Below are 22,990 nucleotides of genomic sequence, written 5' to 3'. Positions count from 1 at the left end.
ATGATTAAACCAAAATAAAAGAAGGTGATGCCATGTCTGGCCAACAGCAGACATTGTCAATTGCCAAAGCTCCAGCGTCCATCATGCGGTTGACATGGTGTGTGCCACCCTCACAGGAGGCAGGCAAGTCCTTCCAAAGGCCAGGCTTCAAGGGAAAACTCTTAAGCAAGTAGTGTCATTTGGAAATGATTTGATGAATAGGAAACTAACAGGCCAGCCATTGAAAATCTCATTTGTGATAAATTAGCAGGAATGTTTGGAGCCTACATTGAAGGTAAAGTCTGCCTTTCCCACGTGCTGCCCTTCATAGCTGACACATTACACATGTCTCTGGAGTGTAACATATGGCTTCCTGAACTTGCAAATGTGGCTTAAATGTGCTCTGTTGAAATAGCATCTGTTTAAACAGTCTCCTGGAAAACTGAGCCATGTTCAATAAAATAGTTAATTTCATGTCTGTGAATGTTTCCTCTAGAGCCCTTTAAAATGTTATTTTTAGGGGCTGTACTAGAAAATTTGCAAATTTAAATTTGCAGGAAGGCATTAGCTGCCTGTGAAAGGGTAACGGCCATCAGTCCTAAGTTGTAAATATTAAAAGATTCATACAGCATGAATCATAAACGGACAGTGTGAAAGATCTAATTCAGTAATAATAGTCACCAGTTTTTGAGTGCCTACTGTGTTCCAGGCTCTTCATGTACATTGTATTTAATTCTCAGGATATTTTGCAAAGAGGTGGGATCCCTCCCGTTTTACAGATAAAGAAATGGAGTCTCAGATGCCCATAACCTGCTCAAGACCACTTAGGTGGGAGGTGGTAAGCTCGAATTTCAACTCAAAAACACTAAAATCTGAAGCCAGTCTCTTTTTCTGCACCAGGAGTTCTTAGCTTAATGGATGGACTAGGAATAGGGGTTTAAGTCAGAGACCCCTATGAAACTGTATGCAAGCTCTTGTGTGTTTGTGCATTATTCTGGGGAAAGTCCATAACCTTAGCAGATTCTCCAAGGGATTTGTGAGGCCTTCTAAAGAAGCAGATTTTGACACCTGGCTGCCTTCATTTTAGACAGGAGGAAATAGCAAGTGAGAACACAGACTGTCCAGAGGCACTTGGTTCGCAGTTGATTTGACCAGAAAGCGAACCACAGGTCTTCTTTCTAAACTCTGTGTGTACGTGCGTAATAAATTACATATAGAGAAAAGTGCACAAAACAAGAATGTAGCGTTTAACAACAAGGGAACCTCTGTGGAGCCACTAACCAGGTCATGAACTAGAGCATGGGACCCTAAAGTACTCCCAGGTGTCTCTCCCTCCTCAGATGGCATATCCTCACTCCCAATGCTTTCCTGACTTTTAGGGTAGCCCTGTCCTTGCTTTTCTTTATAGTTTTACTATCCAGGCATGCGTTCCTAAACCATATGGATCCATCTTTCCCGTTTTCATCTTCATATACATGCAGGCATGCTATTGTATTCTTCTGTGTCTTGTTCTTTCAGCAATATTGTTTTTAGTATCCATGTTGTAGCATGCAGTTGTAGTTCATTCCGTTGCTTGATTATATTGTACTTTATCTTCTATTATTGGATATTTGATTAGTTTTAATTTTTGCCTATTATGAGCAATGCCTTTGTTAACATTCTCGTACTCATCTTATACACGAGTTACACATGCAACTCCCCCAGGAAAGCATAATATGGATTAAGCTTTTGTTGGAAACAAAATACCTAGCACTACAAAGAAAAAGCCAAGAATTTTTCTCTTCTTTCACCTCCTCCCTTCATGCTTCTGTGGTAGCCTTTGCATATGTTTTGGTTGTCTCCAAACTTGGAATAAGAATCAAAGAGCACACTTGACCCCGAGTCCAGGGGTGCCAGAGATCACTGGGATTAGAGTCTCCAGGATGAGGCATGGGCATCTGCACAGTTAGCATGTCCCAGGTGATTCTGGTGACTGGGAGACACTGGATTCGTGCCAATGAATTGGTAAGACCTGGCTCCTTCGTTATAAAGAGATTCAGAGAAAGTGTACCCGTGATTAAAATACTAGAAGATTGGCCTTAGAAGATTTAAGGGCATAGGAAAGTTAAGGGAGTTGGATTTATTAGCCTGTAAAAAAATGGAAACATGATTAAATAGTTATTTGCAAAAGAATGAAAGTTTTATAATTGAAAAAAAAATTTGCTAAGTCAAGCGAGATTTATGTTGATCAGGAGGAGGAAAATCCTGCTAAAATGAGCGGCAGAACCAGCATTTGCTAGGCACGACAGGGCGAGTAATAAAGGCTGTCGTCAGTGCCTTCAGGGAGCTGAAGACAAGGAAACAAAACAAGCACGCACCGCGCTCTGGAACAAAAGCCGGGACGCAATATTTCATCAAGTCTAGACTGTGGGCTTCAGTCAGCTGAGTAGGCGGTCCTCTGGGACACAATGGTGGAGAGAAGCAGAGAGAGGTCACCATGAAAAAGTTGACGAGCCTACAGGGCTTGAAGTAGGCTTTAGAAGGAAGCCTTTTCATAGGCGGTTGGGATGACAGAATATTCTAAAGCAGTGGCATCCAATGTATTTTATTGAGATTCCCCAGGAAAAATACTTATTTTATATCACCACCCAGGACACACATACATAATCAAAAGTTTCATAAAACATTTAACTTTATTAAATATGATGCAGCTGATGTTCGCTGTTTTTTTTTTTTCTAATTCATTGTTTTAAATGTTGGATTAACCCGCTTGTAGGTGGAAAATGCCATTCTGAGGGGACCAGGAGCCCAGTGTGGAGGCAGAGCTAATCACGAAGCTGCCCTATGGAGGAAATGCCATTTAGAGGAGGGGATTTCCGTGGGAGGTGGTGAGGGGGGTGGGGTATTGTTTGTGTGGCGGTGGGGTGGTGGTCTCTAGAAGTCTTCCCCAATTCCAGAGCATGAGTGAATTACTTTGGGTCGTTATGGTAAAATTTCACACTTCACCTATCATATGCCCTACTTCTTACACAAAACACCTCTGACACCAAATGGTTTTCTTTATACCCACAACCAATTCTCCAACTCTTCGGGCACCAACTAGGTGTCTGGTGATGCAATTCAGTTCTGACACTAGTGGTCTGGGGGTAGCATCAGACCCCACAGTTAAGGACTCAGTCCCACAACATTGCTCCCACTTCAGATGCCATCTGAAATTTCTGGGCCAACTGCACGTCTGACCAATTAGCTATAAAGTCATAGTCAGGGAGGTGGAGGTTCCCATAGCCCGCTCCTCAGGTTTGATCATTTGCAAGAACAGCTCAGAGAACTCAGAAAGGTACGTTTCTTACTATTACCAGTTTATTACAAAGGATTACAAATCAGGAACCGCCAAATGGAAGAAATGCACAGGGCAAGATAGGGGATGTGTGTGTGGGTGCGTAAGTGAAAAGCGTCTGCTCTCTCCAGGATCATCTTCCCAGCACCTCCTTGTGTTCATCACCCTGGAAGCTCCCTGAACCCTATGGTTTCAGGGTGGTTTAGGGCTTTTTATGGAGGTTCCACTTCGTAGGAATGATGGATTAGATCATTGGCCATTGGTGATTGACTCAGTCTCTAATCCCTCTCCCCTCCCTGGAGGAGGGGGTGGGGCTGAAATTTCTAACCCTCTAATTTATATGGTTGATTCTCCTGGCAACCAACCCGCATCCTGAAGATGTCATTAACATAAACTCCTGTAGGGGAGCTTATTATGAATAACAAAAGATACTCTTCACCCTTATCACTCTGGAAATTCATGGATTTTAAAAGCTCTAGTGCTAGAAATCAGGGACAAGGACCAAGTCTACAATTCTTATATCACAATATCACAACCTATTTATCTGACCAACCCTACTGTTGGACGGTATATTGGCCAAGGTAGCTTTTTAAGATTCCTTTTGATGCTTGGTTTCAATTTAGTACCACTCAGCAGAGGGATAGAGACAGGTGAAAAGAATTTGCTTGTAGATTCTCAAGAGCAATGACATTAAAAGTATTTATTAAACATCTGTTCTATTTCATTTTGCAGATGGCCATGGAATCTTTGGTATGGAATGTGGTGCTGGGTAGAATGGTTTTATAGGAGAAAATATAGGGACTATCTCCATGGGCAGGTATAGGAGAGGAAAGCGATAGCACCTTGAAAACCATGCTTTCTGGAAGAAACGTGGTATATAGCCTGTTGTGCATATCAGAACTACCCATAAATATAACCAGCTGCCTGGCCCAGGACTAGAGAGCTCTGTCACATTAGCATCCCCTCCTTATGAGGGCTGGCCAGCAGTCTGGGTAATGTGTTTTCAGAATCTGGATTCCTGGCTTAGAGAGAGGACAAATTGGGATACCTCTTGTCTCCACTCTTAGCATAACTTGTGTGAGAATTTTAAGAGTAAACTCTCTCTTTCTTTCCTCATTTTCTGACCAATGATCTACTTTCTCCCCCAGTTTCTTCTTCAGGTGTGCCCTTGTTTTCCTGATGGGTTCTGAACTGGTCTCTTGGCTCAGACTCTAAGGCCAATATATAGCACCCATCCGTTTCCTTCCTCCTGCTTACTATGAATCCTGTCTGCAGCATATCCAGGTTGAATGGTGTTATAGGTTATTTATTAAATCTTTGTGTGTGTGTGTGTGTGTAACCTTGTTCTCTTTGCCTTATCTTTTCTAACAGAAAAGTAACTTCTGGCCTGCAGTGAAGGGAAACTAGATAAAAGAGAAGTATTTTAGACCTCAATGTGCCATTGACCTTGTCCTCCAGAGGGTGGGGGAGAAGGGATCTTTCTTGCTGTGTCCTATAGAAATTGAACTCCCTAAATATCCACATGTAACTAATTTTAGGGAACCCCTACAACTAGATTTTTCTCTACCCAAGAGTTGAGTTTCTTAGTGGCACTGAAAAGGAAAATCCTTTCATGTGGCTTTTCTTTGCTTAAATACTTTCGATCATATCCTCTGGGGTTTAATATCCTTTTGATCTTCCCTATCCAGTTTTAATTTGGTCAGTTTAAATTAGGGAAGGATTTAAAGACAACACTAATAATGTACCTTGGGGGTCATGTAAATGGGAATCATTGGTCCTGAATGTACTTTATAAATTTTTTGTTTTGTTTTGGCTTGTAAAATGCTGTTTGGAGGAAGTCTGTTTCTTGGTGTTGGCTACATTTTGTTCTTAGGTAAAGCTTCCCATTCTACCACCAAATGCTTGTGCTTAGGGTAGTGTATTTACTGTGTATTGTGTTCTTCTGCAGTAGGAAACCTGATTTGCCTTTGTGCAAAGACAAATCTCTAGCAAAGTTTGGTTGGGGGGCATTTTATAGATTACATATTTTGAGCTTTAGAGGAGGAATCACAGTGGTCATCGGTCCAAAACCTTGAAAAACTGAGGTACTGAGAGGTTTTGGGTGACTTGAGGTCTATAGCATGGAAGTATCAATCTAGAGTTCTGGAATTCTAGTTCGTGCAGCCTAGCGGACAGACTTCTGATTTTTGTTTAAACCTAGCTCCTCATTCCTGTGTTCTTGCACTCAGTGGTGGCCATGGGGAGAAGAGAATCCTGAGAAATGGGAGCGGCCCAGTCCTGAGACTCTCTCAAAGTAAATTCTGTACCTAAACCCTGTACACATCAACTTTACCCCTCCATGGCCTTTGGCTTTCTCTCAGGCGCTGCCTCTACGCTGGGGTGGAGAGGTAGCTGGGACATCTTGCAGATCTACCCTTGCTGTATCAGAAGGTGGAGCCCTACTGGGTTTCCCAGTTCCATCAGCGCAGAGAGATTGGGAACATGCTCCGAGAGTTGGATGAGTGTAGTCCTGTAAAATTCTCTCTTGTTAACTTTTACATTCCCACTGTCTCCTCTCTCTGCCTCCATGCAATCGTGTGTGGCAAAGCCTTTAAAATGAAATGCCTTCTTATCTTCAGAGGCCACAGGAAGCAGAGAAACTGTAGAGCTGAATGTAGAACGTTTGGGGGAGGGAGAAGGAATCTCTTTAAGGGTGTTGGTATCCATAACAGGAAGGGCCAGAAAGTGGGTTTATAGGAGAGGTCTGGAGGGCAGGCCGGCCTGCAAAGTGACCCAGGGGCTTTGATGTGCCCCCCGGGATCTTTTGTCCCTGCATTAATCTTGTATACTTCATACACCTCTCTGTCATAACTCTTCTTCAGTCACTGATTTTATTCTCTCACTCCTCTGCTCCAAAACCTTCAATGGCTCACTGCTGCCTTTTCACATGTGAAACTTCTCGGTCTTATACTCAAGGCCCATTTGCTCTTATATGGAGATCTTCTCTTTTTCTTTGTAAAAGTCAAAGCCAGCTTTTATACACATGAAAGCTTTCCTGTCACTGTGGTTTGTAGAGTTAATTCTGTTGAGGTTGGGGGTTTATCAGTGGTGGAGGCTTTGCTCAAAGCTGTTTGTTGTCTAATAGCTTGCTCAGGAAGAAGTTTTGTTTCTCATGAGACTTTGTAGAGGCCGTAGCCTGGACAACTACTTAAAATCATTATACAGCTCGAAAATCTGGCCAGTGAACAGGCCAGAAAGGGTGGCAGTGAAAGCGGATGAAGAATTGTGTGTAAATAAACCATCGAGTAACCTTGAGCTGTTGGCCAGTTTGGTTGTCTACACTGTGGGCCCAGTGAGCTGTGGACCAGGTCAAAGGCCAGTATTCTGAGGAGCCAGCTGTCAGGGTTTAGCTAGAAACAAGCTAATGTGTAAACTGGCCTTGAGGTCTTTTTAAGCTGCTTCATTTTCCCAGCGTCGGTGAAAAGAGGGGACTTTATTTCAGAGTTTGCTGGCCAGCTGCTGTTTCATTGAACTATTGATGTTTTCTTTTGGGAAGCCGGTCTTCTTGAGTGTCTCCACAGTGAAGGGGAAGGTATCTGATCTGGGGGCAGGTTTTGATTTCAGTGACGGGAGGACGGGGGTCCTGCTGGTCAGTATGGCTGCGGCCACTGTTGTTCACTAGTTCTGCGTCTCCCCTTTGCTCCACAGACCAACGAGTGGAACAAGAATGATGACCGGCTGCTACAGGCCGTGGAGAATGGAGATGCGGAGAAGGTGGCCTCCCTACTGGGCAAGAAGGGAGCCAGTGCCACCAAGCAGGACAGCGAGGGCAAGACCGCGTAAGCTAAAAAATTGGTTTCTAACTGTAACGGTTCTGGGTTCTCAGAGTGTTCTCTGGAAGCCCTGGGATCCATAGGGGAACTTCACAAGTGTGTTTAAGGGGACTTTGTGAAACTACTGTCCTCCCCCACTCCTCCTACCCCTCGTGTCAAAATATGGAAGATGCTATTTTAATTTGGTCCCTATTTCCTCAAGTTTCAAGTTATACATTGGGCTTTACCTTGGATGGCTATATTTGTTTTCAAGTACCATTGGAGATTACACCAGAGAAGAAATAGCATGAGGATTATAACCCATTGATAGGTGGAAAAGGAATTCTATCCTCCATTTGAAGCAGCCTAAGAGAGGGTATTTTTTTTCATAACCCTCAAACCTTATAATTTATATTATTACTTCTTTTAAAACCCTTTCCTTAATGTAGATCAGTAATTACATGAGTAGTGTGAATTTTGCATTATGATTTGCCATTTATGGTAATCTTGCCCACCGTAATTAAAATTACATATTTAATGTGTGTGTGTGTGTGTGTGTGTGTGTGTGTGTGTGTGTGTGTGTGTGTGTTTATGTTTATTTGTATCTGCTCTTACTCCGGTCATATTGTAGAGAGGTCATTGACTTTGTAGCTAAATAGACTTCTAATCTGGACTTCATCACTTATGAATTGTGTAGTCTCCTTTTAAAATTGATTTATTTTGAGAGAATGAGAGAGAGAGAGAAAGAGAGTTTGGAAGGGGCAGAGAGGGAGAGAGAGAATTCTAAGCAGGGTCCGTGCTCTGTGAATGAGCCCAATGTGGGGCTTGATCTCATGAAGTATGAGATCATGACCTGAGCCAAAATCAAGAGTCAGATGCTTGACCGACTGAGCCACCCAGGTGCCACGAATTGTGTCATCTTTGAATCTTAATTTATTCAATTTAAATTGGAGATGACGATATTTGACCACTAGGGTAGTTATGAATATAAAACAAGATACTGAGTTGGGTTCGGTGCCTCCAGAAGCAGGTTCTGAGACAAGGATTTGAGTGTAGGGAGTTTCTGTAGCCACTGATCCCAGGAGCATGCAGAAGAGGACTGAAACCTACATGGTGTGTTATTGACAGGTAACTGCTGTGGGCAGCTGGAACCCAATCCTGCTGAAAACCTCTGGGAGTCTTCTTAGACTCAGAGCAGGGGTTGGCCAACTGTGGCCCGCAGTCTGCCTTTGTAAATAAAGTTTTATTGGGATGCAATCAAATCCATTTATTTAGCATTGTGGCTGCTTCTGTACTGCAAAGGCAGATTGGAATAGTTAAGACAAAGTCTGTGGCTCACAAATCCTAACATATTAGCTCTCTGGCCCCTTGCAAGAACTAGTTACCCTACCCAAGGGGGTAAGGAAACTGGGGTGCCTGTTCCCATTCACTTGTCCCTCCAAGGTTGAATGCTGCTCCTAGGGCCTATAATGCTCATGGGCAGAACAAGCCCAAGAGGTTATGCAAGGGGCACCTGTAGCTCTAGATACCATATGTAAAGAGTTAGCAGTGGCCCACAGTAAGTACTGATAAACCCAGTTCCCTTTCCTTCTCCTGGATGAGTAGTTCTCAATCCTGGCAACTCCTGCATTAGCGTCACCTGGGGTACTTAAAAAAAAAAATATTGTTCCCACGCCCACCCCACATGTTTGGAAACATTTTGTGGAGAGGCCCCAGAATCAATATTTTTAAAAGTATCCCATGTAGGTTTAACCAGAGAGAACTATCGTCTAGAAACTAGATGGACTCTAGATTGAAGGATAAATAGAAGAAAAGGCAAATTTTCCTGAGATTGAGCATCACATTTTAGCAAATTTTGTCAATGAAACCATCCCCCTGGCACCCATTGAATCCCGTAGCATACACACCAGTTCTATTGTTTGAGGAGCCACAGGATGGCATACAGACCTATGCTGTATCTGGGGAGCAGGCTAGTTGGTACACAGGGGAAGAGGGAGGTGGGAGGTGTTCTCACTCAGATTAGGGCCAGGTCCTCTAGGAACTGGGCTTGTCCTCTCCGCCAAAGCCCTGGGTTGGGCTCCCCACCGTCAGCAGCCTCAGCTTGACTTTCCACCTTTGCAGAGGCCTGTCTCTCAGGTGTGGGGTGCAGGACCGCATCCCCATAGGTTCTGACTTGGTAGTGAGGACTCCAGATAGCTGGCGGGCTTTAGTTGTTGGCTAATATTTTGTTGCCTGAGCTGCTTACTCAGAGTTCTATGATTTTTGGTTCTCAACCCTCTTGCACTCCCGATTGGAGTTTCCTTGACAAAAGGGACTGTTACTTTGTAGCTCATCTACCCCAGTGCTCAGCTTGTACATAGGTACTCCCAAAATATTTGTCCAATGAGTTAATTACCCTTTTCCCAGGATGCCACATTTGGAGTCAGTGCTTTCGGAGCCCCAGTGACAGAAGTCATGGTGTTAAACGTGTCCTGAGGTTTTTGGTGGTAGACTGCTTGTCCCACCGTACAGCCTTCTGGGCTTCTACTGCTCCCAGTTCAGCTCTGCAGATGCCTGCACAAAACAGACTGTGATAGCCATCCCAGAGAGAGGGGGATAGAGGCTTCTGATAGGCTTGTCCAAGACTGTACTCACTAAAAAGAAGACAGAAAATTTAGGTTAGCAGCTTAGCCACAATTGTGATCACCTTCATAGTCTTTTGGGCGTCTGGGTGGTGGTTAAGCATTCAACTCTTGATTTCTGCTCAGGTCATGATCTCACGGTTTGTGAGTTCGAGCCCCGCATTGGGCTCTGAGCTGACAGCATGGAGCTTGCTTGGGATTCTCTCTCTTTCTGTCCCTCCCCCACCCCTTCCTCCCTCTCGCTCTCTCTCTCTCAAAAATAAATAAATATTTTTAAGAAATCGGTACCTTTTGTTAGTAAGACATTTATCACATGTAGGGTAGAGGGCCAGGTAGTTGATTTCTCCTTTTTTGTTGTGGGAAAATATACACAACATAACTGTACCACTTTAACCATTTGAAAGTATGCATTTCATTAAGTACATTCATAGTGTTGTGCAGCCATTCATCATTTAGTCCAGGAAATTTTTCATCATCCCAAAAGGAAACCTTGCACTCTATGCAGTGACCCTCCTCAGCCTCCTGCCACCTCCCCCTGGCAAACACTCATCTGCTTTCTGTCTCCCTGAATTTGCCTCTTCTGGGTATTTCATGTAATGGCATCAAACCCTTGTGTGTGGTTTTTTTCACTGAGCGTAGTTTTCAAGGTTCATTCTTGCTGTAGCTCCGATCAGCACTTCAGTCTTCTCTTCTGATGGTGGAAATGCACACAGCAGTTACACACAAATCACCACCTGCACTTTGCAGTTGATAAAGACAAGACTCGCATGATACAGCTCTCCCTGCATTGACTCCAGAACCAGTTCTGCCTTTGCCTTTGAACTTGTAAGTCTACCATGTTTTGCTGTGGTGACCCCTGTGGAGAAAGTTAGAGGGACTATAAAAAAAAGGAAGAGGAAATACTTACTTTTTCAGTGTGAGATTTTTCATAAATAACCATCTGGTAACATTTCATTTTTCTGCTTGGACTATTCCTTAGAATCAAAGTTGCTAAGTGTTAGCCTATAAGAATTTAATTTTCAGAGGCACCATGGAGTTAAGTCTATCTGGCTTCATATTTTCATTCAAATCTAGTGGTCTTAGTATTCAGAACGAGGGGGCACCATGGGGTCTGAAACCATGCCTCCTGCCCCTTTGGTATCACGGAATCCCGCAAGGCCGAGAACTCTGTGGAAACAGAAACTCCAGGCAGTGTTGTTCCCTTGGCTTCTGCCCTGTCTCCTCTGGACGTCTGCACTTCTGGATTTGGATCAGTCTAATCTGTGCACTCCTGCCTGAGTGTATGTGTATCTCCCTCACACTTGGAGATTTTTCTCAAGCTGTGGAAACTTTTCCTGTCTTGTTCTTTCCACATGCGTCACTTTGGTAGCGTGCAGACTGGTAATTTCCTAGGAGTAGTTCTGGGTCCATGACAGGCCGGTATCGTGTGTCCCCTCTTCTGAAGCTCTTGGCTCCATTGGCCCCTTGGACGTTGCTGGGCCAGCGTGTGTTTGTGGATGTGTATGGAGTGATTTGCAGTGTCTCTAAAGGGTAAGGCCAGGTCACACACTGCAAAGTTAGGTACTTGACTGTACTTGGTCTCATTCTCTGCCTACGTGTTTGGGTTTAATCTTTGAGTTATACACCTCCCTGTCCAAATTAGGCTGGAGGCCTTTTTCTAGCGAGCTTTTGCAAGAACTCATTTTGTAATTTTGTTCAGTAATGCACACTGTTTCCCTATTGCCTGACCACCTAGAGTCCTGATTTGGGCTTTCAAGGCCCTCTCACCGGCCCTGCCGTTACTTCACTGAATGTTCTCTTGCCATTGCCTTCCACTGGTGGTGGGGTGTTGGCTCCCAGACTTCCTCTCATGTTTGCCCGGGTTCTGTGTCCAGTCCAGAATGCTTCCTCTCTGATGGTCTCAGTCATCTAAAAAAAATTTCCTTCTCTTTGAAATACTGGAATCTTGATTTATAACTTGATACATTTTATCATGTTGAAAGAATAAGAACAACATCAGAAAAGTCTCTACAGCTTGAAACAAAAACTTTGTTTTCTGAAGACTTGAATCCCTTACAACAACAGTAAGCTCCCTGAAGACCAGGCTCACGTGATTGTTGTTGTTGTTGTGTTGGTCTCTCTCACAGTTCCAGGCATAGAAGATAGGCATTCGGTCGGCATTTGTGGACGTGACTTTTCAGCATGAAGAAAGCATTCTTTTTGTTAATGATCTGTCACGGGTAAATTAATTAGGAGTGGATTAAGTTGGGGTTCAAGAAGAAAAGGACTATCCTGGTGAACGTCACAACCTGACATTTCTCTTCTCCCAGCTTCCAGTGCAATTTAAATAAACACTCAGCCTTCAGTACCTAGAGAACCAGATGACTCAGAAAATCCCAAGAATGAAGTGGCAAAGGCAGCCAGCCATCTTGGCGGACATTCTCCAGAAGCTTCCTTAACCCAAGGTCAATAACCAGAAGGGTGGTTTGGTTATTCTTCAGACTTTCAGTTTCTTTCTGGCATATTTCCATCAGGGAAAGATAAGAAACTTTGAAAACTTTCTCCCTCTAAAACCGATCGAAGAGGGATTAAAAAAAAAAAAAAAAAGCAAAAGCAATTGAATGACTGGAATTCATTTAGGAGCAAGTAAGAGAAGGGTGCTGTCTTGGGTCAGAAAAGAACAAAATAGAGCAAGGCACAGAGTTATAGCTACAGCCTGTGTTTATGGAGTCAGGCTTGGCTTCCCTTGACCCATCTGTTCACTTTTCCTGGTGGAGGTAAGGATGTGGGAGGATATCATTACCCTAAAACCTCTTACCATGGAACAGTCTAATTGTTTCAAGATGTTTTCCCCTACTTTTAGATGTGCATTTAATTAAAGTTATGTATGTTTGTCTTAGGAACAACCAGACTAAATAAAATCACTGCTGGGACTATAGTATTTGAAGAAATACCACCCAGGCATGTGTGTATAGATGGGGACACACACACACACACACACACACACACACACACACACACACACAGTCTGCATACATAGCCCACATTTCAGATACCTGATCATTTTGGTTTTGAAAGCAAAAACTTGTGAAAGTATCTTTAGATGACTCTGTGAAGTTTAAGTATAAAATAAGGGAGGTAGTCCTTGAACTCTGCAAATCAGGACAATAAGGGGCTTCTCTGTCTGCTGGCTGGTTGCACTCTTTTCGTGTTTCCTCAGAGCAGGGATGTAGCCATTCGGTCTTAGAAATCAAGTCCTGCCATCTGGGCCACTTTCTCCAGATCTCACGTAGGGCCGCCGCATTAGTTGACCTAAAACTACTACATACTTTATGTGTAATCGCGGCCTCCTTCCCGGCAAAATCACCCTGTGTCTTTCCTAAAACCTGCTGGTATTTGACAGACGGATAAACTAAAAGGTATAATTGCTGTATTGCATATCCACTGAGCTTTTCATCATGTAGATTTTTGAAGATGACAGAACCTCTGTTCCTACCTTGCAAATGTGCCCAGATGTTTGTTTAATTAATCTACTAGTTGGGAGGCACTCCCTTCCCTGCATCTGAAATGTTCCAGAGGGTGACTGGGTGACTTAGTCGGTTAAGCGTGTGACTCTTTGGCTCAGGTCACGATCTCATGGTTTGTGAGTTCGAGCCCCACATCAGGCTCTGTGCTTACATTGTGGAGCCTGCTTGGGATTCTCTCTCTCTTCCTCTCTCTCAGCCCCTCCTGCTCTCTCGCTCGCTCTCCCTCTCTCTCTCTCTCTCTCTCTCTCTCTCAAAATAAATTAAAAAAATAATAAAACATTTAAAAATGTTCCAGACTCTTGTAAACATATCCAGGAGGAGGAGGAAATATGGTCTTTGCCTACAAAATGCATAGCATCTAGCAGAAAGACCAGTGAGAGCACTGGAGAATAATTAAGTGCTAGCTTACAAAATACTAACTGGAAGGGGTTCAAGATGAAGGGAGACGGTGAATCACTGGAGTAGCCAAGAAATGCTTCCTGCCTGAGGTGTGATGTGGGATGGCCTTGCAAAGTGAACTGGGAGGAGAGTGGGGATGGGGGGCGAGGAAGACAGTATAGGTCCTGGTCACAGCATGAATGGAAAAGAAATGCAAGGACACCATAGTTATTGTTTCCTTCCCTTGTCCAAGAACTTATTATGGTTTCATTTCAGGACCCCACTTGGCACTCGGTCCATGGTTCTTAACTTGACTCCTGTTACAGTCACCTGGACAGCTTAGAAAAATGCTGGTGTCACCCACAGACACCTCTATATAGTTGAGGGGGGGGGGTGTAGTGTGGGTAAGCGTTTTTTTAAAGCACTCAGGTAATTCGAATGGCCAGCCAAACTGAGAAATCCCGTTTTAGACACACTGCAGTGACACTCCAGTTTCCTTGGCCCATGACTTCCCAACAGGCTTTGCCCAGTTCTAGGTTCCACATGGGCTGAGGAAGGCCCAGGGCCCCCAGGTGATTTTTCTCCTAGCATACACACATGTACGAATATGTATCCATAAGGCCTGTGCACAAAATAAAATGGCAAATTTGGGCTTAAAGTAATGTAATACACAGGGGTTTTAAAGAGAAACAGTGTTGTATGTTAAAGCTTAACAGACCTTATTGCAAAAATTGTGCTTTAGAAGGAACACTCGAGGGGCGCCTGGGTGGCTCAGTTGGTTAAGCATCTGACTCTTGATTTTGGCTCAGGTCATGATCTCACAGTTTGGTTTGTGAGATCAGGCCCCTGGTCGGGCTCTGTGCTGACAGTGGGGAGCCTGCTTGGGATATTCTCTCTCTCTCTCTCTCAATAAATAAAATAAACTTAGAAGAAAAAAAAAGACTTGAAACCACAGTAGTGCAAATTGACGAGAATAGATTTGGAAATGAAGAGCTACGTTGATAGGGGCACCTGGCTGGCTCAGACAGTGGAGCATGCGACTCTTGATCTCAAGGTTGTGAGTTCAAGCCCCACATTGGATATAGAGATTGCTTCAAAATAAAATCTTTAAAAAGAAGAAAAAGAGCTATATTGATAAAATATTGGTGGGATCACAGGATTTTTCATTTTAAAACTGTTCAAAGCTAGGTTAAGTATTTCGAAAATGAAGGACTTCAGACACTCAAATAGGTCATCGTTGCTCAGGGTCGAAGCAAGTCTGGCTGTGCCTTTCCCTCCAGTTCTCTGGCCACGTCCTCCATTGGCTGGACGGGTCCCCGTGTGCAGAGGTCAGGAGAGCCTGGGAAATGCAGTTCTCTGTGACAGAGAGCAGAGCAGGGGCGGAAGGGCCTGGATCTCGACCCCTGCGGTGACCTCCACCCATCCTCACCCCATGAGCAAGAGCACCTGGAGGAGGTTCTCAGGCCGGCAGCAATCAGGCAGCTTAAGGGTTGAGGCACGTAGGATTGCTTAGCATGTGCCTGTCCCTTGGAAACGCTCCTGCTTTCTCACCTGGGGCCCTGAAATTCATGCCTTCCAAAATTCCACCACCATCACCCATCCGCCGAGTTTTGGTACCATTCAAGGTCCAGTTCGCCATATCTTCTGTGAAGCCTTTCCTGATTTCCAAAGTGGCTGAGCTTGCTCTAGTTATTGCCTCTCTTAAAACCACTGGGGATTTGATGGGTCTGGTTACCTATGTACTTAATCTTATTCCTGAATTAGACTATCAGAGTTAGAGCCCAATCTTCCCAATTGATAAGAAAGGAGTTGCTGTTAGTCGTATTAACATTGAATGCCCCACCACTGGGCTAGGGGCTTTTATATGGGCCATTCATTCAACTAACAGTTCATTCTTTCACCCATTTTATTTTATGTAGAGAAAATTTTTTAATGTTTATTTTTTAGAGAGACCAAGTGTGAGTGGGGGAGAGGCATAGAGAGAGAGGAAGACACAGAATCCGAAGCAGACTCCAGGCTCTGAGTTGTCAGCACAGAGTCCGATGCAGGGCTCAAACCCAGGAACCATGAGATCGTCACCTGAGCCTAAGTCAGACGCTTAACCGACTGAGCCACCCAGATGCCTTTCTTGAACCCATTTTAAACTTTTTTTTTTTTAATGTTTATTTTTGACAGAGAGAGAGAGACAGAGCATGAGCAGGGGAGGGGCAGAGAGAGAGGGAGACACAGACTCCAAAGCAAGCTCCAGGCTGCAAGCTGTCAGCACAGAGCCCGACACGGGGCTTGAACTCACAGACCGCGAGACCATGACCTGAGCCGAAGTCGGATGCTCAACCAACTGAGCCACCCATATGCCCTTCTTGAGCCCATTGTGAAGACCATGCCCGTTTCCCATAGGTTTTTCTTATGTGATGCTCCCAGTCACCCTGGAGTGATCTGTGAGTGGCAAGTGTGGATCAGAAAGTTTTGGGAATTAGTACAAATCACCCTCATTCTAGGCTCTAGGTTCTAGAGTCTGGGGGTCTATCATGAATACAAGAGACAAATCATTGTCCTAATGGAGATTTCATAATGCCCAAGTGCTATTTCCAGACCACATTTATGAAACCAAACAATCCTGAAGCCAGAGAGCCAATGCTCAGCTTAAATGTCACGGGGTTTCTTAGCTCTGAGCGTGTGGTCTTTCATCTCATTGTTTCCTCCCCCATGTCCCCAGGAGAGCTCTGTCCCCAAAGCCACGCTGCGGATTCCATTAGCACATTGTAGGCACTTACAGGACAGGGATCCTATTTTTACACTCTTTATTTTCTTTATGCCAGTCCCCTTTTATTACATGTACCTGAAACATTCAGCAAGAGAAGGCAACCAGCACTTTCACTTCTCACACATTCTGCCAAATCAGCTCCTATCAGAAGTGGTGATCAGAGTCCCTGCCGTAGCTGCCTCTGAAACGGCTGAGCCACACAGCCACAGCACTTCTCTGCCTGCAGGACTTTCTCTCTGGGCCCATCAAGTGGACCCCTGGGATAGAGTGGAATTCCATTTTTCAAGGCTTGTATGACTAGAAGCTATTAGTACTGCCTTCCTAACCCTCAGTTTACAATCTGAAATGGGAATCCAGAGTTTGTGGGATTAAGGATTATTCCCCTGTAATATGTAGTGTGACCCAAGCCTCATTTGATCATATGGACCAGATAAGGAAACTGAGGCTAATGAATTTCAGTCATTACTCTTTCGTTTGGGTCTCAACTCTGCCAACCCCAGTATGGCACAACAAACTTCTTCCTACTGTGCAAATGTCCTAAAAATTGAATATGTATCAGAATCAGCTGGGAGGGAGTTGTTAAAACCTACTGCTGACTCCACCACAGAGTCTGGACAGGATCCTAAGAATCTGTATTTCTAACAGGCTTCTGGGTGCTGCTGCTGCTGTTGCTGTTCTAGGGACCAGGCTTTGAGAATGGCTGTACAGTGTGATGTTGGGAAGCAAAAAAAAAAAAAAAAAAAAAAAAAAAAAAAAAAAAATGAAGTCTTCTGTTAACATAAGTTTTGAGAACTTACAATCTGAGAAAAACACGGTTATGCTGGTTTATGTGTGTGCCTTAGTTTAAGGCAACTCAGAGACTTCAGAGTAAAAAAACAAATTCAAAACTACAGATTTGCATTATCAAAACAATCACATCTGTGTGCCAGGAAAATTGCGTCAGGGAAGACCAAGTTTCTCGCCTCATAGAAAGTACGGTCAACTGGGACAGATGGCACCTGCTTTTTTTTTTTTAATTTTTTTGAATGTTGTATTTATTTTTGAGAGAGAGAGAGAGAGAGAGAGAGAGAGAGAGAGAGAATATGAGTGGGGAAGGGGTAGAGACAGAGGGAGACACAGAATCCAAAGCAAGCTCCAGGCTCTGAGTTGTCAGCACAGAGCCGGATGCGGGGCTTGAACTCATGAATCGTGAGATCATGACCTGAGCCAATGTCAGTTGCTTAACTGACTGAGCTACCCAGGTGCCCTCAGCACCTGCTTCTTTAATATAACATCAGGTGTGTCAAAGAGAAACAAGAGACCAGAGGCCTCTTTGAATAAACTTGGAAAAGGAAAGCCTTTCTGAGAAGACCCCTTCTATGAAGCAGATTCCTGGATAGAATGAGGGGTTGAGCCTTGCACTTTTCTGGAACTATTGTCCTGGTGGAGGAAACAGCAAGGCAAAGGCCTTGAGGTAGGAGGATGCCCGATGTGCCCAGTGAATGGAGAGAGAGCTACAGGTGAGGTCAAAATGGAAGCCAGACATACTCACGTAAAGCCTGGTGGGCCATTGGAAGGACTTTGGATGGAACCCTGATTCTGAATACTTCGTTTCCTTGATTTATTTTAATATGGTTTAGTATCCTTCTTTCCCCCTCCAGAAATAGGTCTTACCAAAAGAATGCAATTAAAGGATAGGTGATTTTAGGTGTTTGGGAGATGCTGAAGCTCTCAAGGGATTGTGGACAGCTGGTTATTTTCATGAAGTATTTCTGAACCTCACTGACCATAGTGACCCCTCTCTGGGAAATAAAGGGGTTTAGAAGGAAAGGAGGAGATATGGATTTATTAGGGACAAACTGCTCTTAGAGTCAGAATTCAAGTCCTGCTCTTTTACACTTTTCCTAACCTCTGAGCCTCAGTTTCTTCATCTGTAAAATGAGGATGGTAGATCAGCCCATCCTTCTGGAACCTTCTAAGACTCTGGGATTCTGGGACTCTGGGTGTGGCTAGTGCCAGAGTTTGGTGTGTGGTCATTTCTTTGTTAGGCATGGTGGTTTGCTTGATTTGGGGAGTGAAAATTGATTGCAGAGACATTGGAAGGAATTGGAGGTCTGGTGAGGTGGCCAGCCTGTTGCATTCTTGACCTCATCCTGCCAGCCCTTTTGGGATTGGGACCTGGGGCAGCGGAGAAGGGCAGCAGTTTGGTTTGAGAGAAATTCTCTATGAATGAATATGCTGAAAAAAATCAACGTCTTCTAAAAGGAACCTTGTGAGTTTGTATTTCCTCCAAATATATGTTTCAGCTGGTAGTCAGAAACCAGAAGAATTGTTATTACTCTCAAAGATAGAAGGAACTTTCCAGGCCATCACTCACAGGCTTCTGAACAGCAACACTCAAATCCCCTTCGGGTTAAGAGCCTGAGAAATATTCCAGCCTTTCCTAGCCACTGGAGAGTACCAGCAACCCTAGTCTGCCCCAGTGAGAAACCTGTATTTGTGTTTTTGGCCAAATACTTCCATTTTTTAGTTTAAGCACTATTTTTTAAAGAGCAGCACAGCCAGTAAGTTATATAGTGCTTCACAGTTTGCAAGTGATTTAACAAAATAGTGGAATTTCTCAGCATGGTGATAAAGGGCCAGTTCTGAGGCAGAGTGCCCCGGTTAGAATCCAACCTCCCGCCTTGTTCGTCCTGGGAATTTGGCCAAGTTACTAAACTTCTCTGTGCCTTAGTTTCCTTCCTTTTCTGGAAAATGGGGATGATAATAGTTACCCTCCCACAGGCTGGTTGGGGGATGTAATGAGTAAAAACCATAATGCATTGTGGAAGGCAGGGGTGCCCGAGGGAGAGAGAAAGACACATTGGGAGCCACAAAACTCTTAAGCACAGAAACCTTGGGAACTTTCCAAGTGACAAAAGCAGAGAAATTCCTAATATCAATAAGCAGCAAAGGGATCAAAGTAGTATTATGTAAATCTTCAGGCTGTTCTGTTTGTGCCTTTCAGTTATTTCTCTGTGGACGGGCCCAGCTGAGTTTTATAAGCAGAGTTAAACATTTCCTATTATGATGAAACTTAAAACAGCATCGATTCCTTTTTTGTGGAACATATCCACGAGATTGTTTTTAAGGCTCAGGGAAATCATGTCTTCAAAAGAACTTTGAAACAATGGGCACCTTGGTAAAAATGATGGTGGGAGCTTTGCAACTTGTCCTCCACTTAGAGCAGCGCATCTCCAGTTGGAATGTGCACGTGGCTCAGCTGGAAACTTGTAAAACAGCCTCGGGTTCTGTGGACGTGGGATGGGAACTGGGAGCCTGCGTTTCTAATGAGCTCCTGGGCCGCCAAGTACTCTGAGTCACCAAGACGTAGGCTCTCGAAGAGCGGTCACTTCGGCTACACTGGGATCCAGAGAGCCACCCTGCTGTATCCCTGGGCAGTGACGCCTGTCCCTGTCACTGGACCAGGGATCAGAGGAGTGGGTAAAAGATTTTCATACCCTTCCCTCCACTGAATTCTTGACCCATCTGAAGAGAGAATCAAGTCAACAAAATCTCTCAGAAGATTCACTGCCGTATAGACTCTTGAATGCCCTCTCTTATCTTTAAAAGGAAAGGCTACACTTTTTAATGAGTAAAAGTCCACACAAAGACAAAGCCAGCAGATACTCCGAATTTGTTTTGCATTCACTCTTTTATATTCCTCCAAGGGGAAGTTTCAGCCGATAATTAACTGAAATAACTACTTCAAAGGGTTCATTAAGAAAGACTTAAATGTTTCTTCTCTGGAAAATTTAGGTTGCAGTTAAATTCTCATCTCTTAAATTAAAATTTGCCAAACAGTAACAAGTCTCGGCTAGAACCTAGAACAACTGGAGCCCTTGTGTGTTGTTGCTGGGATTTTGAAATGGTGCCGCGGCTTCAGAAAATAGCTTAGCAGCTCCCCGGAGAGTTCAGCAGGGTTACCACTGGCCCAGCAATTCCACTCCTAGGTATATACCCACTAGGATTAAAAACTGGTATCCATACAAACACTTGTTAGGTGAATGTTCTAGTAGCATGGTTCATAGTAATCAAAAAGTAGAAACAACCCAAATGTCCATAACCAACAAATAGATAAAGAAAATGTGATATATACATACAATGGAATTTTAAGTTTATTTATTTATTTAGAGAGAGAGTGCTCACTTCAGGAAAGCAGAGAGAGAGAGAGACAGAGACAGAGACAGAGACAGAAAATCCCATGCTGGCTCTGCACTGACAGCCCCAACGTGGGGCTCGAACTCATGAACCATGAGATCATGACCTTGAGTCGAAATCAAGAGTCAGACACTTAACCAGCTGAGCCACCCAGGTGCCTTAAGGAAGGAAAGAAGTACCAATAGATGCTACAATACAGATGGACCTTGAAAACATGCCAAATGAAAGAAGCCAGGCACAAAAGACCACATATTACATGATTCTGTCTTTGTGAAACATCTAGAATAGGCAAATCCATAGAGCCATAAAGTAGAGTAGTGATTGCCAAGGGCTGGGGGTACATGGGAATAGGAAGTGACTGCTGACTGACATGTAAATTTTTTAGGGCAGTGAAAATGCTCTGGAATTAGATAATGATGTTGGTTGCACAACTCTTTCAATATACTGAAAACAACTGAATTGTACATTCTAAAATGGTGAATTTTTTGGTCTGTGAATTCTGTCTCAATAAAAAGATTAAAATCTGCTCATGTTGTTTTCTCAGTGTTTGTTTTAATAGAATTTTAGCATTATACATTTGTTTTTAATGGTTCATCAGAGTTTCTCAACTATTGACATTTTGACATATTGACATTATTGACATTTTGGACTAGATAATTATTGGGGGAGGGAGGGGGCTGTCCTGTGCGTTGTAGGATTTTAACAGCGTCTCTGGCCTTTCTGCACTAGATGCCAGTAGAATCTTCCCACCGCCCACCCCCACCCCCACCCCGTGAATAATTAAAAATATCTCCAGACGTTGCCAAATGTGCCCTGGGCGGGACAAAATCTCCCCCAGTTAAGAGCCACTGGTTTATCTTTAGACTTCCCACTAAAAGCCGAGATCCATGAGGGCTTTGTTTTATTTACCACGTGTTTCTCGGTGCTTAGAATAGTGGCTGGCATGTAAATACCCTGGTATCGTAATACAAATGTATGAATGATTTGGTATATTTAGCTCTAGCAGAAATATGAAAACTATCCCATACTTGGGTTAGCTCCAGTGCCCTAGAATTAACATTGTCAAGACTACGTTTTGGGGTGAGGGGTGGCGTTAATCAACCTATACGACTTTGCCTACCCCCTCTCACCCACACCTGCAGACTCCCTTTAGAGGTGTTTTCTCATACCAGCCGTCCAGCACACAGGCTATCGGAGGCCACCACCCATGCTCTTCATTACTTGTGTGCTGGCCTGGGGCACCATCTGCGCTCTAAGCCTGCAGTAACCCCTGGGGGCCCACCTGCAATCCGGACGGGGTGGTCCCCAACCCACCAGTCACCTGGCCTGCCACCACCGAGGATGGCTACACCTATCAGTCACTGCATAAGAAAAGAAACCTACTCACTGTCATTTACAAATCCAGATTCTGCCAATGACTAATCATGTTTTTCCACCTGACCGAACCCAACTTTTCACTGGAGTCTCTTATTAAAAGTTGGCTGTGCTTCTTGTTCACATTCAGAGACTAAATGCTAATGATTCACTGCTGCCAAATCCTGCTTTGAGGATTATCACTTCCGTCAAAGGTGCCAGAATGTTAGCAGCTCAAGTGCGAGCTTCGGACAAAGCTGGTCTTGGATGGCTTTTTTGTCGTCTGTGGCTGCCTACAACTTTGTTCCCTAGAGTTTCCATTCAGGAGAGATGCACATAGGTTTTATTCTTTCCCTTTCCTTTTTTCATTTCTTAAGCACTGGTGGTTCTAATTTAACCTCTATTAGCCTGTCTTTTCTGAACGTTGAAACAAATCCTTTTATTAAGCAACATGACCTGGACTCTCTGACTTGCCTTGTGTTGGTGAGGCTGTAACAGTTGGTGGTTTTTTTCTTTTTTGGTGATGGTGGTGGGGGGGAGGGCAGTATTTACTATGTGCCTCACATTTTGCTAAGTGCTTTTATGTAGAAGTCGTTTACTCTTCAAAGCCCCTTTTACAGATGTGGAAACCGAGATACCAAGACCTTGCCTGAGATCACACGCCAATAAGTGGCAAAGCACAGATTGAAACCCAGTTAGTCTGAGTCCTTAAATAATTACATGCCTTACCTCCCCAATATTACATTTCCTGTTAAACTTTCTCATCTGATTACATCTATACATGTCCTTCCTCCAAGTTTTAATAAAGCTGTAATGTTAGAAGTTTTAATTTTTCAAAATCATGGCTTTGAGGAATAAGGGCCAGATTTTCTGAGGCTAAAACTAAAATGACGGGTTGTCCAAGTTAAATACACCACCAGCACAGCAACACCGATGCAATTTTCCCATCTTGCCCTTCTGTACAATGGCATTTACTCTACTCCTGATTAAGAGGTTTTTTTCTAGGCACAGGGAGGGGGCAGTGAGAGAAAGAAGACGCACTTTATCTTCCAGCAGCTTTCTCTCTGAGGACGATTAGCAAAATGACACGTCTCTTGTTGGTT

General features: G+C 43.9%; 1 protein-coding gene across 9 annotated transcripts in view; it reads left to right on the top strand.

Moving 5' to 3' along the window:
• RAI14 (retinoic acid induced 14) overlaps nt 1-22,990 on the top strand; it is a 144,170-nt gene that overhangs the window by 78,734 nt on the left and 42,446 nt on the right. For all 9 annotated transcript variants that reach the window (XM_042996807.1, XM_042996768.1, XM_042996779.1 and 6 more), the window contains exon 3: nt 6,983-7,113. In XM_042996807.1, coding sequence (XP_042852741.1) covers nt 6,983-7,113 — 131 coding nt within the window. The remainder of the gene's footprint in view (nt 1-6,982; nt 7,114-22,990) is intronic.

This window comes from Panthera tigris, chromosome A1 (genome assembly GCF_018350195.1).
Source record: "Panthera tigris isolate Pti1 chromosome A1, P.tigris_Pti1_mat1.1, whole genome shotgun sequence".
NCBI classification, from domain to species: domain Eukaryota; kingdom Metazoa; phylum Chordata; class Mammalia; order Carnivora; family Felidae; genus Panthera; species Panthera tigris.
Note: the sequence above shows the minus strand (reverse complement) of the source record. Positions and strands in the feature narration are given on the sequence as shown.